The 14,042-nt window shown below is 50.9% G+C and overlaps 5 protein-coding genes across 5 annotated transcripts; 4 read left to right on the top strand and 1 right to left on the bottom strand.

Annotated features, from left to right (window-relative positions):
* Positions 1-752: 752 nt before the first annotated feature.
* N7443_009663 (uncharacterized protein) lies at positions 753-4,705 on the top strand (the record flags this gene model as incomplete). The annotated part of the gene is made up of 4 exons (XM_056889719.1): positions 753-1,046; positions 1,107-2,718; positions 2,777-2,890; positions 2,946-4,705. 4 exons carry the CDS (start codon positions 753-755, stop codon positions 4,703-4,705), a joined length of 3,780 nt encoding a protein of 1,259 aa, XP_056736210.1.
* A 422-nt stretch (positions 4,706-5,127) lies between these two features.
* Positions 5,128-6,848, top strand: N7443_009662 (RXT2 domain-containing protein; the record flags this gene model as incomplete). Its single annotated transcript, XM_056889718.1, has 4 exons — positions 5,128-5,200; positions 5,263-5,384; positions 5,482-5,635; positions 5,698-6,848. 4 exons carry the CDS (start codon positions 5,128-5,130, stop codon positions 6,846-6,848), a joined length of 1,500 nt encoding a protein of 499 aa, XP_056736209.1.
* Positions 6,849-8,984: 2,136 nt separating this feature from the next.
* Positions 8,985-9,837, bottom strand: N7443_009661 (bifunctional phosphatidyl-N-methylethanolamine N-methyltransferase/phosphatidyl-N-dimethylethanolamine N-methyltransferase; the record flags this gene model as incomplete). Its single annotated transcript, XM_056889717.1, has 5 exons — positions 8,985-9,057; positions 9,109-9,535; positions 9,605-9,621; positions 9,680-9,719; positions 9,789-9,837. 5 exons carry the CDS (start codon positions 9,835-9,837, stop codon positions 8,985-8,987), a joined length of 606 nt encoding a protein of 201 aa, XP_056736208.1.
* A 103-nt stretch (positions 9,838-9,940) lies between these two features.
* N7443_009660 (DASH complex subunit DAD2) lies at positions 9,941-10,177 on the top strand (the record flags this gene model as incomplete). Its single annotated transcript, XM_056889716.1, has 1 exon — positions 9,941-10,177. One exon carries the CDS (start codon positions 9,941-9,943, stop codon positions 10,175-10,177), a length of 237 nt encoding a protein of 78 aa, XP_056736207.1.
* A 31-nt stretch (positions 10,178-10,208) lies between these two features.
* rgsC (putative intermediate filament protein (Mdm1)) lies at positions 10,209-13,942 on the top strand (the record flags this gene model as incomplete). The annotated part of the gene is made up of 2 exons (XM_056889715.1): positions 10,209-12,861; positions 12,915-13,942. 2 exons carry the CDS (start codon positions 10,209-10,211, stop codon positions 13,940-13,942), a joined length of 3,681 nt encoding a protein of 1,226 aa, XP_056736206.1.
* Positions 13,943-14,042: the final 100 nt, after the last annotated feature.

Here is a 14,042-nt window from a genome sequence, read left to right as displayed (position 1 = left end):
CCTGGACCATGCCGTAGCTATAAACCTAGAAGCAGAACTATGACTAGAACCACGTATAGATCTAGATGTATCCGGCTCTACCCCATAGCCACGTGGAATGCTACCTATGCTTCGTTCTCGCACTCTAGAAGACCCCTAATTCAACCAAGTGATCGGCATAAGCCCGCGATCTCGGAAATGAGCGCGGCTGATGCAAATTTGAGCCAAACAAACGCTTGTCTTGAGCTGTCGAATAACCATCTTCGATCCCGGTCGTGATTTGCATTATCCCGGTAGCTCAATATCTTGTTGCATTTAGTGGATATATTTGATACCTACAAAGGTGGAGATGTGGTTCAGGTCTATTGTGGTTACCACCCGTTATATATAGCTTCCCCCTACATTTATACAAACCAATACTAAAATCTATAATGGAGCGAAAAGTCGTCAGCGGAGGGGTTTATTTATTTCTCCAACAATTTCATTGTGAATTTAGAATATATCATCACCCCACGGTAGTTGAAGGTTAATTATCATGAAACATGACACGGACAGCGCGTCTTCAGGGCAGCCTGACCGCCCGCCCTGAGCGGCAGTATCCCACACCCAAGCTATTCGTATCAGGACAGCATTCCCCTCGCACAGGCCAAACTCCGCTCTTTACTCAACTGGCTTTTTTCTTGCACCGTGTGAGCATCACTCACATTAATCTGCTGGGCAGCCTCGACTAGACATGCGGTGACCCATTCGCGCTACCAACCCCATTGTCCGCAATGGACGCATATCCCGAAGACTACGTCAAACACAACCTCCCCTTGGTCCTGCTTTCGGGGTTTGAATCTGATTCCGAAGATGGCTCTAACTCATCTGTTGAATACCCCCTTCTCCATGAGAGGGGCCACAAGATCTTCAGCGATTTCCCCCTGTTGAGCGGAGCTGTTGCGGAGGAATTGCGGAGAGTGTTGTTGGAGGATGATGGATCCGACTTGCCTTGGAGAGCGGGCCTAGGCTCAAATGGGAACTCTGCAGCGCCGCATATAGCGTACAGAATTAAAAGCACTGGCCGAGTATGTATATTCACTATTGCTGGCAAAGACCCTAAGAGCTGCATGCTAACATCCCGCTAGTCCTATCAACTTCCCCCGCTAAAGGCAGACCCTCCCTCGATTTCGTCTCCTAGAAGCTCAACTACCGACTCAGATACCGGTGCCAGCTCTACCACGCCATTTGTCCTCCACTCGCCCATCTCTCCCTTAACACCCAGCTCCCCCACATTTCCAGATGGCTTGCTTACTCCGCTGTGGGTGACAAAACACCAAGAACTCGTCCCTGCAGCTGTAATCAACTTCTTTCCATTATCCCTGGACCCGAATATGAACTCGTTGCGCGACAATCAACTCAAAATTGAACTTAATAGCCTGAAAAAAGAATGGTCGGAATCTGGCTTCAAAACGCGGTTCTTGACTGTCTTGATATCCGAGGAGGGTGACGGAGGATACGAGGGTGAAATTGATGATCGCGTGGCAGGCATTCGGCGAGCAACAAATCTGGATCAAAAGTCGATATTTGTGATCCCCCCGGACGCAACATCATCCGAGCTCAAAGACTTTGTCAAATCATTGTTCTCTCTGCTACAACCCTCGGTCGTGGAATACTACCGGGACTTATCCAAACATGCTCGTCGCAAGCGGAATCGGAGTAGCATCCCGCCGCCAACTGCACCTCCCACAACCGGTACATCTCAAACGCTCTCCCTGCAAGGGTGGAATGTACGTTATGAGTTTAAGCTCGGCATATTCGCAGAGTTTCGCCAAGAGATGGATGCTGCTTGCCGCAGTTACGAGGGTGCATATGAAACGTTGTTTGGACAAGAAGTATTTGAAAACATCGCAGGCTGGGATGCTCGTTTCAATGATGCGCGTCTGTTGGGTGATGCTATTGCGATTCGAATCATCCGCTGTTTGCTTTGGACGGCCCAGACAACTGCGGCGACACGTTTTTGGGTCGATCACAGGATTCGAACGAAAGATATCGTCTACCGCAGAGGCAAGGGCAGCAAAAATTATGGCTGGGAAGCCTGGGAGGCGCGGTGGTCAATGATCATGGCTCAGCTCATTCGCCGCGCAGAAGCGTCCCCGGGAGTAACTGAAGCTTCAACCAACCAGGCGTCTGACTTGTCAATCTTCACCATGCCGGAGAAATCAATCTCGGCTGGTGAGCGAGTAAACCCGTGGGAGCAAATGCATCATGAGGGGTATTGGATGTACCGCTCAGTCAAGCACTCCATGACTCGTCGAGCTCTCGCCATGCAGATCCCAAAGGAGGACCGGATTCCCCCTAGCCAAACTCCTGCCTCGCAAATCGCGAACAAGTCTTACTTATACGATACTTATCTCGCCCCAGAGACTCACGTGGAGAGCCCCGCGTCAGAACAGTCTGGCTTTAATCATTCAGAATTGATCCTGAACACGATGAAGTCTGCCCTTGAAGAATTCTCTAAACGGGATCAGAAACGACAAGTCGAGAGGCTCAGCCTGGAAATTGCCGAGGAGTACATTCGTATTGGTTTGTGGTCTGAAGGATACCAGGTCTTGCAACCGCTATGGGCGACCCTCAGCTGGCGTCGCTCTGGATGGTGGGCGCTGATGAAAAGATTCGGATGGGCCTTAAGAGAATGCGCTCTGAACCTGAAAGACAGCGAAACCCTTTTGCGAGTTGACTGGGAGCTGCTCAACAAAGGTAAGCGTCACCTCAGATCTGCCGATCTTTGATCGAAATCTCTAAAATGATATTATAGTTTTCCCGCCGAGACCTTCATGGCATTACGACATACATCGATCCCTCGAGAGCTACCCCTCCGAGAAGCCCAAGCCTTCTGTTGTTCTCCGGGCCGAGGACGTCATGACAAGTTGTATGTTTCTTTCATAATCTTAGACCCTACCAAACTGACCTTGGACTCAAATTAGTGACTGCATCCGTCGTCTTCGAAAAATCCGAGGGCAACGTCGGAGAACCTTTGCAGGCTCAACTCGTCATTTCATCATGTGCTCAAATGGTATCTGCTCCGATTAAGCTTGCCGAGGTGAAGCTTGTCTTCGAGGGGTGTCTTCGTCCAGTGAGACTTCAATCCAATCTCAATAAAGACTCCGACACGACAACCCCCTCCTGCATCTCAGACATATCACTCCGCGAACCTAGTAGCCTAGGCGACCCTAGCATTCAATCTCCCACGGCCGCTTTGGCAACACTGGTTGGAATTGCGGATTTGACGATTGGACCTGGTCAGACTAAGATCTTTAATCTTGCTTGCATTCCACGCGAAGCTGGAGAGAGTCTCGTTGCTTCTATTGCGATGCTTGTCGACGGGGAGAAGTTCGACCTTGCCTATGTCATTACTGAGTACGACCTGCATGAGTCTTACTGGTGGCAACAGACCAAGAATGGCCCTTCCCGCAGAAGAGTTGGCAAGGACCGAGATACCGGCAAATGCAAGATCATGCCGAAGCCCCCAAAGATTCGCATCTCGACACCCAATTTCAAGGAGACTTATTACACCAATGAGCGGGTGGCTCTTCGGATCGGCCTGCACAACGAAGAGGACGAAGGTGCTGATGTATCGGCGGAAATTCGACTCTTCGGTAGCCCCGAATCTACTACTAAACTTGAATGGCTTGACGGGAACGAAGGGGAAGATCCTCTGGAATCGGGAGCAAGCACCCCGACAGAGGGTGCATCCCACTTTTTGAAGCGGAACATCGGTGTTATGGGGCGGTCTTCAGATAAAGATTTCACTATTGTGTTGGCCGACACTCAGGATGCTGCGAAGTACACCCTGGAGATCTCGGCCGTGTATCACCTTGTATCTGATGTCCAGACCCCTATCATCAAGACCATTACAGTTGATCTTTCATTCGTGCGACCATTCGAAGCGAACTATGAATTCCTACCTCGCGTCCACCCTCAACCATGGCCGAGCTTCTTCTCCGTCGGTGATGACCTGCTTAGCAAAGACTCGGAATCCACACCGGGTGGATTAGCGCAGCGATGGTGCCTTAATTCGAAGGCTGTATCGTTTGCCCTGGAGCCTCTTGTCATTGAAAAGATGTCTCTGAAGCTTCTCACTGTAGGCGCTGGCTCCGTGTGCAATGTCGAGTCCGAGGCCCTCATCAGCCCAGAGACCCCCTACATCGCCCCCGAAGAGCTACGGGAGTCTAACTTCTTACTGGATGTTCAGAAGATGACTCTGGGTGATCGTCTTGCCACTCCTCTCAATTTTGCCTTGGAAATAGACTGGCGTCGGCATTCGTCTGATGATGAAACTTCACCCGATATCACCACGAGTATTCTCGAGATCCCCCGCTTCGTTGTCCCAATGGGCGAACCCCGCGTCCTCTGTTCAGCAACCCCCTCCACTACCATGTCGGGCCTGGTTCATCTGGAGTACACCCTGGAGAATCCGTCTACTCATTTCCTCACATTCAACTTGATGATGGAAGCCAGCGAGCACTTTGCATTCAGCGGGCCCAAGTCTACGGTTGTCCAGCTCGTGCCGTTGAGCCGTCATACAGTACGCTACAATATCTTGGCCGCAAAACGTGGGCTCTGGCTTCAACCCCAGCTTGTTATTGTCGACACATACTTCAATAAGACTCTTCGCGTTCTTCCAACCGGAGAAATGCGTGCAGACAAGAAGGGCATCCTGGTATGGGTTGACGCGGAAGATTAAAGGCACTTTGGTCTATCGGGAATGTATCTCAGTGAATATCACGAAGCATGTAATTAGTCTTGTAACGAATTTCCTTTCAAAAATTAAAAATCTATACATTTTACCCTGTAGCTCAATAAACAAATCATAGTAAACCGTCGAGGGCTAGTCATGTGGCCTGCCCTTATCACTCGCCGCCTCCAAACACGGTTAGCGGCGATCGGCCGTCCGCAGCTCTCTCCGCGAGCTTCGTCACTTTGGCTCATTGCGCTCTGCTAGGTGAAGAATCATTAGCAGCTTTTGCCTTTGAAGGGGTTCAATCTACCCCGTCATCATATTGTCTTTACATCCAGGGCGGATCCCGTTTCATATCCTCAGGACCCCTCTCTTTACACGCTCTCCGACGTGCCTGAGCCCACTGCCAGTCGCAGACCCCCTCAGCCATGGCGACTCAAGCGGCGCTAATCGCCGACACGATTGTCGGTATGAAGCGGGCATTGCGCAGGGAACGCGATGGTAAGCTGGCGTCAAATTTAAACCATGGGAAGATCCTCTGCTAACGTTCTGTCTTCGGTCAGATTCGGGACCAGATGATTCTATCGCCCAGCCGACAAACCGCGGCAATAAGATGAAGGGAAACGCGAAATATGTCCGTGAAGGAGCCATGGGATATATCAACGCTGAGGAATTCTACAAAGAGGTGCGTGGAACACGGCCGAGAAGACCCTTTGCGGGACCTGAGTGGCGGCGGCTTGAAAGACATCGAAACTGACGTTCATCGTTTTGGACATGAATAGAAGATCGACCATGCTGGATATACGCGTTTTATTTTGCAGCGAAATCCAATTCGCTATGACTCCGAAGGCGATGAACTCGACGAGGAGGATGAAGATTCTGAGGCTGACGCCGCCGTCGCCGAAGAGAACCCGTTCTCAGGGATTGCGCTCGAAAGTTTGTGATCCCAATACGCCATTGACTTTGTTGCCCGCAGTACTAATTTTGTCTTTGCGCAGCGCTTCTGCGTCCCCTGACGCACCCCTCCGAACTCCCGGTTCATCCTTCGCTTTCCCAATCGTACACTTCCCCAGCCCTCGACCAAATGACGGAGGCAGTCGAGGAAAAGTTGCGCCAGGAGCGGGCTCTTCTTTGGCGAGCCAGAAATCTTCATCGGTCTTTTCTTGGAGACGGCGGCTGGATGCCGTGTGGGCTCCTTGAAACCCTCGACGACCGCTACATCTTCGAGCCTAAGATTATAGGCAATGGTAAAACTGCTTCTAGCGGCCACCAAGGATTGAGCGGATCCGGAACACCGCTGGCTGTTAATGCCAATGCACTACAAGAGGACGAGGCGCACACCAACGGACTGGGGAATGAAATTCGGGGTACAGATAATGATACGGAGATGGCCGAGATTCCGATGGCCTCTACAGACCATGCGCCGAACAATGACGGCCAAGAACACATCATGGAGCTCAAGTCAGAAGAGGCGGACGCTATAGTGACGGATCTGCCCCCGCATCCAACTGGTATGAACGAAGATAACGAGAAAGCTACTGCAAATCACGCTGGAGACAAACACGAGATGGATACCTCGAAGGATGGAGAAAAGGCTGAGACTGAAGCACATCCCGAACATATAGAGGGTCAGAGCGAGGACGACATCGAGCAAGATGCTGAGATGCACGATGGGTCACCTACGCCGCCTCGGCGAATGACTACTCGTGCCCGAGCCAACGCGAACCAAGATGCCGGATCTCCTACGTCTACAGCCGATACAGCCAGCACCCTTCCAACTCCGCACCCCCTCTTCCTTGTCCCAGAAGGTGTTCGACCCGACGCAAACTTCGGCCTTCCTGCCGCCGAAGCAGAGGAGACCCGCCGTCTGCTGTGGTCCTACATACAAAAGCAAGAAGAGACGGTGCGTGGCTTCGAGCACATGCTCGACTCTCTCCTTCGCGCCTGCCACATGAAGGCCAACGTCTTGGAGTGGTGCAAAGCCGAAGGTCACGTCGGTGAATTGAGCGACGGCGAAGATTGGTACGACCGTGAGAAATGGGGCCTCGGAGAGGGCGAGGATCTGAAAAAGGGCACTGACGAGGACGAGGTGGAAACCATTGACGAACGCCAGACAACGGCCAAGCGAGGCCGTGGCCGACGACAATAGTCTTCCTCCCTTGTCCCTTTTTGATTTGCCCATAGCGTGGTGTTGGTGGTGTTCGGGACATGCATCTCATCTCTCACGTCCTTTTTAGCCTGTCTGGGCCAGGTGTCGATATACCCTGGGAGATTGGAGATAGTCAAACGCAATATGCACTTTTATTGGTATCTGTTGATATCCTTATGACAGTAATTTAGAGTTACTTGCCAGATCACATCAATGTAAGCGACATTGAACCAGTAGCCATAAATTCCTCTATATATCTTTCTAAGATTACAGTTCAACTCTCTATTAACAGCCCGTGAGCGGTTTATCTTCTCTCTCTCTCTCTCTCTCTCTTAAACACACACACCCACCCACCCCCCCTATCCTTCTACCTTTAGCCTTTTAACCTCCTCAACGCGTCCTCTCCGGTACAAATTACATCAACTATGTCTCATCCTGATCAATATTCTGGCATTATTATAACCGTTCCCATCTAATTCTGGGCTACCGAAGTAATCTATCGATATTTTGATTGATTCAGCTTCGATGCTGACTTTGAATATCAACACACGCTCGCCATATTATTAGCGCCATTGAAGAGTTCACGAAATGTGTCCTGTTCGCTGGAAATATTGCATCTACGATCTTCGCACCTCTGTGCTCGGTCTTTCTTCCATGTACTCTTCCATGTACTCTTCCATCTGCTCGGCGTAAGCTCCCCGATCTTCAGTATTTAGCTGTTGCCAATGCTCATATAATTAAAGCCTACCACTAGCACAATATGCGGGCCTTCTTTAATGTTAACCTAGATATCTTTTGGAAACATCTTTCAGAAAATCCCTTTGAAAAGTCTTCTGACTAGTTAGATCAAGCTCTTTTTTTAAAAACATTTTCCTGTCTACACCGTCCGTCGAAATGTCCTCTTCACCTTTATGTAGTACTAAGGAGAACAAATTTTTGTTATTTGGTTATAGCTCAGAATGTCCGAAGAGTTCTTGCGAACTAAATATAGGGAAATACTCGAGAATGATCTACCTCGCTGTCGACCCGCCTACTACCCGGATACCAAGCACTAGCAAATTGTTTGTTCCCATCGTGATAATCCTCCAGATTCGACGCTGCCCAAGATTGGTATCCACTCCAGTAGATACATTCAGGTCGGTCAAGCAACTCATCAAAATCCATATTGGCAACCGACAAGTTCACCACCGCCATAATGCATCTTCAATACTAGACCGTTGAAATCCATACCCGGCATAGATAGATCCACGTCTGTCCTCTGTGTCATCCATGAACAGAATGACTGTATCATCTGAACGCGACTATTCATCCATGAAAATCATCGAATTACGATAGGATGATTGCTCGAAGATAGAGAAGATGACGGACGACGGGGTCAGATCGTGCAGCCAGGGGACTTCCAGAAGACGACGCGGCTCCGTAGATGCTGCAGCGAATGCGGGACTCGGCATCCCCGTTCTGCTTGGCTCCTGGTTTCTTCAATAATGTACAATCTTCATCAATATCTAGCTGATTGGACACGTTGTATGCTATATGCCGGAAAGGCCGTTCTTTGCACCCTGTATTATTATATCATCCGGTATATCTGTGTTGAGATGCCTTGGGGTGTAAATAATTGCCTGATATGAATTGGAATGCCAATCGCCAGATAATGCGATGAGTATACATTGTTTCATGCTTGCCTCGTACATGTAAAGTGATCTTGTGCAATGAATATAATTGACCATTGATTAGGTATCAAAGCTAAAGAGCTGGCCAGTGCCAACTTGGCCTATAAAGCAAATCGCTTACAACACATGTTGGGCTCATTTTCGCGTGGGGGTTGTCGCTATGGGTGAATAATTGTCTTTTGTCGCGTAGGGAAATAAGAGAATGGTGTATGGAAAACACCCCCGCCGCTATACAGCCTCTGTACCGCAGGCTAAAGCAACGTCTATCATCTACTGCTCCAGCTTCGTTGAGGATTCGGAGACGTCCGTTTGTGCTGGAAAAATTGTTACCCGCAGCCCGGGTGAGTTCATTCCGGGCTCCTGGATGACGGTATTTTGGGTTGGATCTTGGTCTGACCGAAGATCGCCATGCGCAGATTGTGGATGTTGAATGTCCCAGTCAAACTTGCTGCACATGCATATCCATTTACTGCTTCTTGCCGCCCTGCTTCTTAGCGCGTTCGCGCTCACGCTTGGCGTAGATTTCAGCAGTGAAGGGGCTGGTGAATCAATTAGTTTGTTTCTGGAGATCATAATAGCAGAAAACTTACTCCTCCCACTTCAGAGCGAACCAGTACAGCACAAAGACTTGGGTAGTCAGAAGGATACCGGCCACCCTGCCCTGGTATAAAGCAACACCGAGGAAGTTCAGAGTGCTGCCCCAGTACATAGGCGAGCCAGTCACGTTGAATGGGAAACCGGTAACCGGAGCATCCATGAGAATGCCGAAGTAGTCACCCAAGTAGGTACCAGTCACACCGAGAGCCCACATGCTGGAAAGAACGAGAACAGAGCCGACAACGAACAAAATCCCACCGATAACGGGCTGGTGCACTGGGGCATAGAAGGGCTGCTCCGCCAAAGCGACTTGGTAAACATGGTCACGCAGGATACCCAGAGAGAAGATGGTAAAGGCGAGGAAATAGCACCCTTTGTAAGGGCCACCGAAAATGCGAGTCAAGAAGTGGTTGTGGTACTCTGTTCAAGGCCGTTGTTAGCCGACTGCAAAAGTACCGATGTCCTCGGTTAGAGAGGGATTAGACCGACCGGCGCGCGCAACGATACTGCAAAGGCAAACATGTAAGTATGTGAAGAGAATTTCTCGCGAATAGGCCGACTTACTTCCAGAAAATTGGGTTAAATGCGATGGTGGCCGCGGACACTTGCTGGGGTCAGTTCCAATCACATGCAAAACGCGGAGAAGCACCAGGGTTGAAGAAGCTCAACATACAAGCCAACGACGGGGCAGAGAAATCGACAAAATCTGTCAGGCTGGCCATGGCGCAGAATCGGTGAAGAAAACAGGAGGGAGGTGAAGAAAGGAAATGACAGATGGAAGAGGGGAATTGGATTGACTAGCTCGTGGTCGATTAAGTAAACAAAATGACGTTCCTGTTTCTCCACGGTCACGGGATCCGCGATAATGCGACTTCTTTTGCTGCCCAAGCTCTTTCGACTACTTTGGTTAAGATTCTTCACATTTTTCTGCTCATTCTTGGCTTCTGGCGCCCCGGAAAGCTGGACCTCCCAACCACTGCGATCCCCGAGTACCGTGTTTCTTACAACGTCAATGCCGCTTCGAGATCTCCACTCCTAAGCTCCGCCGAGCGGCCGTCATGAGACGTGGAGCTCTTGTGCGAGTCCGGGGAGAATGGCCCTTCATCGTCGCGATCTCGTCTTAGCGGGAGTTGGTGGCTTCATCGCTTGGGGCTTGGTAGTGCGCTGGCTGCCCATCCTTCGATATCTCGGATGGGCCTTGGCGTTGGGGGCCGCGTTGTCCTCTGCTGGGTATTTGACGCTGGTCGTCATCACTATTCGAAAGCCAAACGACAAGCTTTTCAGCCCAAAGGCCGTCTCGGTGGCTTTTATCACACCTAATAACTGGCGAAGAGATGTGCTCAATTTCCGAAAAAGCACACGTTACAGGCCCCGGCCACTATATCCGCAATCTTTTGTTGTTTCGGAAGAGATAGACGGTCTTCTGTCTCTGATAACCCGGGACTTCGTATCTTCATGGTATCACAATATCAGTCCGAATCCTACATTTGCAAACGAAATCGATCGAATGATCCGAGTCGCTCTGGAAAACTTTCGAGACAGGCTGCTCTCAGAAGATCTGATCTCGTTGGTCGTCTCGCGGGTCTTCCCCATATTGACCGCCCATCTGAAAGAATTCGATATCGCCGAACGGCAAGTTCGTGGGCGGAATCTTAATCGAAATGTGACGGAATCCGAAGAGCTGGATTTGGCTGTTGCCAAAAAGTTCCGCGATGGCCGTTTACATCCTGCAGTTGCGCTCTCTACGTCTGACCAAAAGCAGGTCCAGCAAAAATATCTCCGCAAGATTTCTGTGGGACTCCTCCCCCAGCTATTTCCAGAAAGCGTCCTCAACAGTCGAGCTGTATCTGTATTGATTCGCGAAATCATCTCATGCGCAGTGTTACTTCCGATTGTGTCATCACTTTCAGATCCAGATACGTGGAACCAATTGATAGAAGCATATGGAAGAACCGCTCTACAAGATCGGAAAACAGTGCGCAAGCTTCGGGCTGCGCTGGATGAGCATGCATCTCCGGTTCCAAAGTCCAAGCGCGGACAACCATTTCCGCGACTTTCACCCTCGGACTCTGAACGCGCTTTTGAACGTTTTGTTCGGGCCATAAGACGATGTAACAATCTGTCGGATGCCCGTCGTTTCCGTGCACTCGTGACTAGTCAGTTGAAGCGTGAGAGCATGGTTGAGGGACAAGATCAAGTCTATCTACGGCGACTAGAGACTGGCAAAAGAGTCCTGGATCAAAAGGTGTCCAAGTTGTCAGTTCCTGGAGAAGCTTCTCGTAGACTCGCCGAAGCAGTGAAGCCCCGTCGCGATAGCGCGGCCGCACCGGGGACTTCTCTTGTGGATGTACTGCATAGTGCATCCGGCCTCTCATACTTCATGGAGTTTATGGACCGCCAAAAGCTGATGTCCCTAGTCCAATTCTGGATTGTGGTCGACGGGTTCCGAAACCCATTGGAAGACGACTTTGGAGAGGACACATCGTCTGCTTCTGGGGCCTGGACAACTGCCGACAGGAACGACATGGCGCTTCTTAGTGAAACCTATCTCAACAAACCGGAACTGAAGGTTTCGGACGATTCACGACGTGCAGTCAAGGCGTTTCTAAGCTCCGGCAAACGTGCCACCCCCGAGCAGTATCGTAATGCTCGAACGACGGTATTGACTACTCAATCTGCGGTCCTGGAAGAAATGGAAAGCACTTATTACCCAAAGTTCAAAAAATCTGATCTATACTGGAAATATCTGGCGTCGGATGACGCCTCGGGCCCCCAGGTACCTACTGAAAACCAGTCTCCGCCACCCGCTGACACTTTCGACGTCCCCGAGAGACGGCCTCTACCTCCGTTAGTAGTACGGACGGGCTCACAGCCAAACACTAGACCATCGAAGGATCTTCGAAGAGCTGCTGTCTCCTCAAGTGACGTTCGGGGCATGGGCAAGCTATTTGACGATGATGATTCACCACGACGATCCATAGACTCTGAGCGATCTGGTCATATTTTTGACGATGACTATGACACAGACAATCTTGCCGTATCTACTGCAAGTCTGGGTAAAGATTCTCAAAATGGGGATAATGATACCCCCCAGAGCCAAGTCTTGGAAACTATGGAGGCGGCTCTCAACGACATCATCACCAATGAACCAAAGAATTCACGGGTCGAGGACCTGAAAGGCAGCGGTGGTTCTTCTTCCTCGCTTTTTGGATCGGAGCTTCCTGACCCTACTCGTCGCAATTCAACCGACTTATCCCGAGCCGAAGGTCGCCCAGCTGAGAAGAAGAAGAGCATTGCTACGCTAGGCCTTGTTGGTCACGGCTTACGGCATGGTGTCTTTGATGACGACCTATTCCCGGATCAGAAACAGTACTCCGAGGATGACTACGAAGAACCTGTCGGCGAAGAAAAGGACCCCGCAGATGAGGTCCATGAAGCTGCACCTGGCGACCTCGGTCTTACGGAAGCCATTGAAGTCCTGACTACCGACATCGACAAGCTTAACAGCCAAGATTCAGTACTCGAGGCATTGACCCGAAAGGCCGAGCTCACGAATAACACTGCTGAGTTGCGGATCTTGCGTAAATCCAAGGCAAGCATAGAGCGTGAGATTCATCGCAAAGAGATGCAACGCCAGCAGTATATCATTCAGGAGAGTGACAACAGTCTATACGGTCGATCAACCGTCCGGATCAAGTCTATAGCGGTGGGCAAGGAAGAGGACGATGGACGTGAATTTGCGATATGTAAGTTACATCCTCTCTGCTGCATATCCTTCGTCAAGCTAATGTCAGTGTAGATGTTGTCGAAGTTCGGCGAAACGCTGGAGAGCAGATGCCAGCTGCATCATGGGTCGTCGCACGCCGTTACAGCGAATTCCATGAACTTCACCAAAAGCTTCGCCTTAGCTACCCCTCCGTCCGACACCTGGAATTTCCCCGCCGGCGCGTGGTGATGAAGCTCCAAAAAGAATTCCTCCAAAAGCGCCGTATTGCCCTGGAGGCCTATCTCGAGAAACTTCTCCATCTCCCGGAAGTCTGCCGCAGTCGTGACCTACGAGCCTTCCTCTCCCAGCGAGCCATTCTACCCCGTAACGATACCAATACCCGCAACAGCGAAAGCGAAAGCAAGGACCTGGTCACACGTATCTACAACTCCGTCGCAGATGGCATGGACGATTTCCTTGGCAACTTCGGGGTCCTGGATCAACTGTCCACAGCAGGCCAGAATTTGATCTCCGCTGCAACTCAACAAACCGGTCCCGTCGCCGCTCAAGATCCTGTCCTCGCTACCGAAGACGCCGTCACCACCGCCGAGGCCGAAGCAGAGCTCAACGCTTTCGAGGACCGTGAGCTCGAGCCCTTCATCAAACCAATCTGCGACCTCTTCCTCGAAGCATTCGAATTAAACCGTGGAAACAACTGGCTCCGCGGCCGTGCTGTCGTCGTCGTCTTGCACCAACTTCTCGGGGGCACCATCGAGCGCAAAGTCCGTGACGGCGCTCGTTCCCTCATCCAGGATGACTCGCTCTTGCGCTTCCTCGCCCTTGCCCGGGACTCCCTCTGGCCGGGTGGTGTCCTACGCAAGTTCACCCCTCGCTCCGGCCCCGAGCGGTTCAAAAGCCGCGCCGAAGCTACCGTCGTCCTCGCAACCCTCATCCCAGATCTAGCAGGCAGCGTCGTCGGCCGTGCCAATGCTCAAGCTGCGGCTCGTCGCATCTTCGCTACACTGAATAACCAACCCCTTAACACACACCTCGTCTTTACTATCCTCGATGAGATAATTCTGGTCCTCTTTGGCAGTCGCGAGCCTGGTCGCTCCCGTTAACTGTCTTATTCCGGGCGTTTCTGAGTTAAAAATTTTCCGCTTGTTACGATTTTCCTGTTCTGTTCCGAACTAGAAGCAATGGGGATTTTCCAGCGCCATT

The sequence above is a fragment of the Penicillium atrosanguineum genome (genome assembly GCF_028827265.1).
Source record: "Penicillium atrosanguineum strain IBT 20685 chromosome Unknown utg000008l_segment0_segment0, whole genome shotgun sequence".
Lineage (NCBI taxonomy): Eukaryota > Fungi > Ascomycota > Eurotiomycetes > Eurotiales > Aspergillaceae > Penicillium > Penicillium atrosanguineum.
This window is presented reverse-complemented; position numbering and strand designations above follow the sequence as displayed.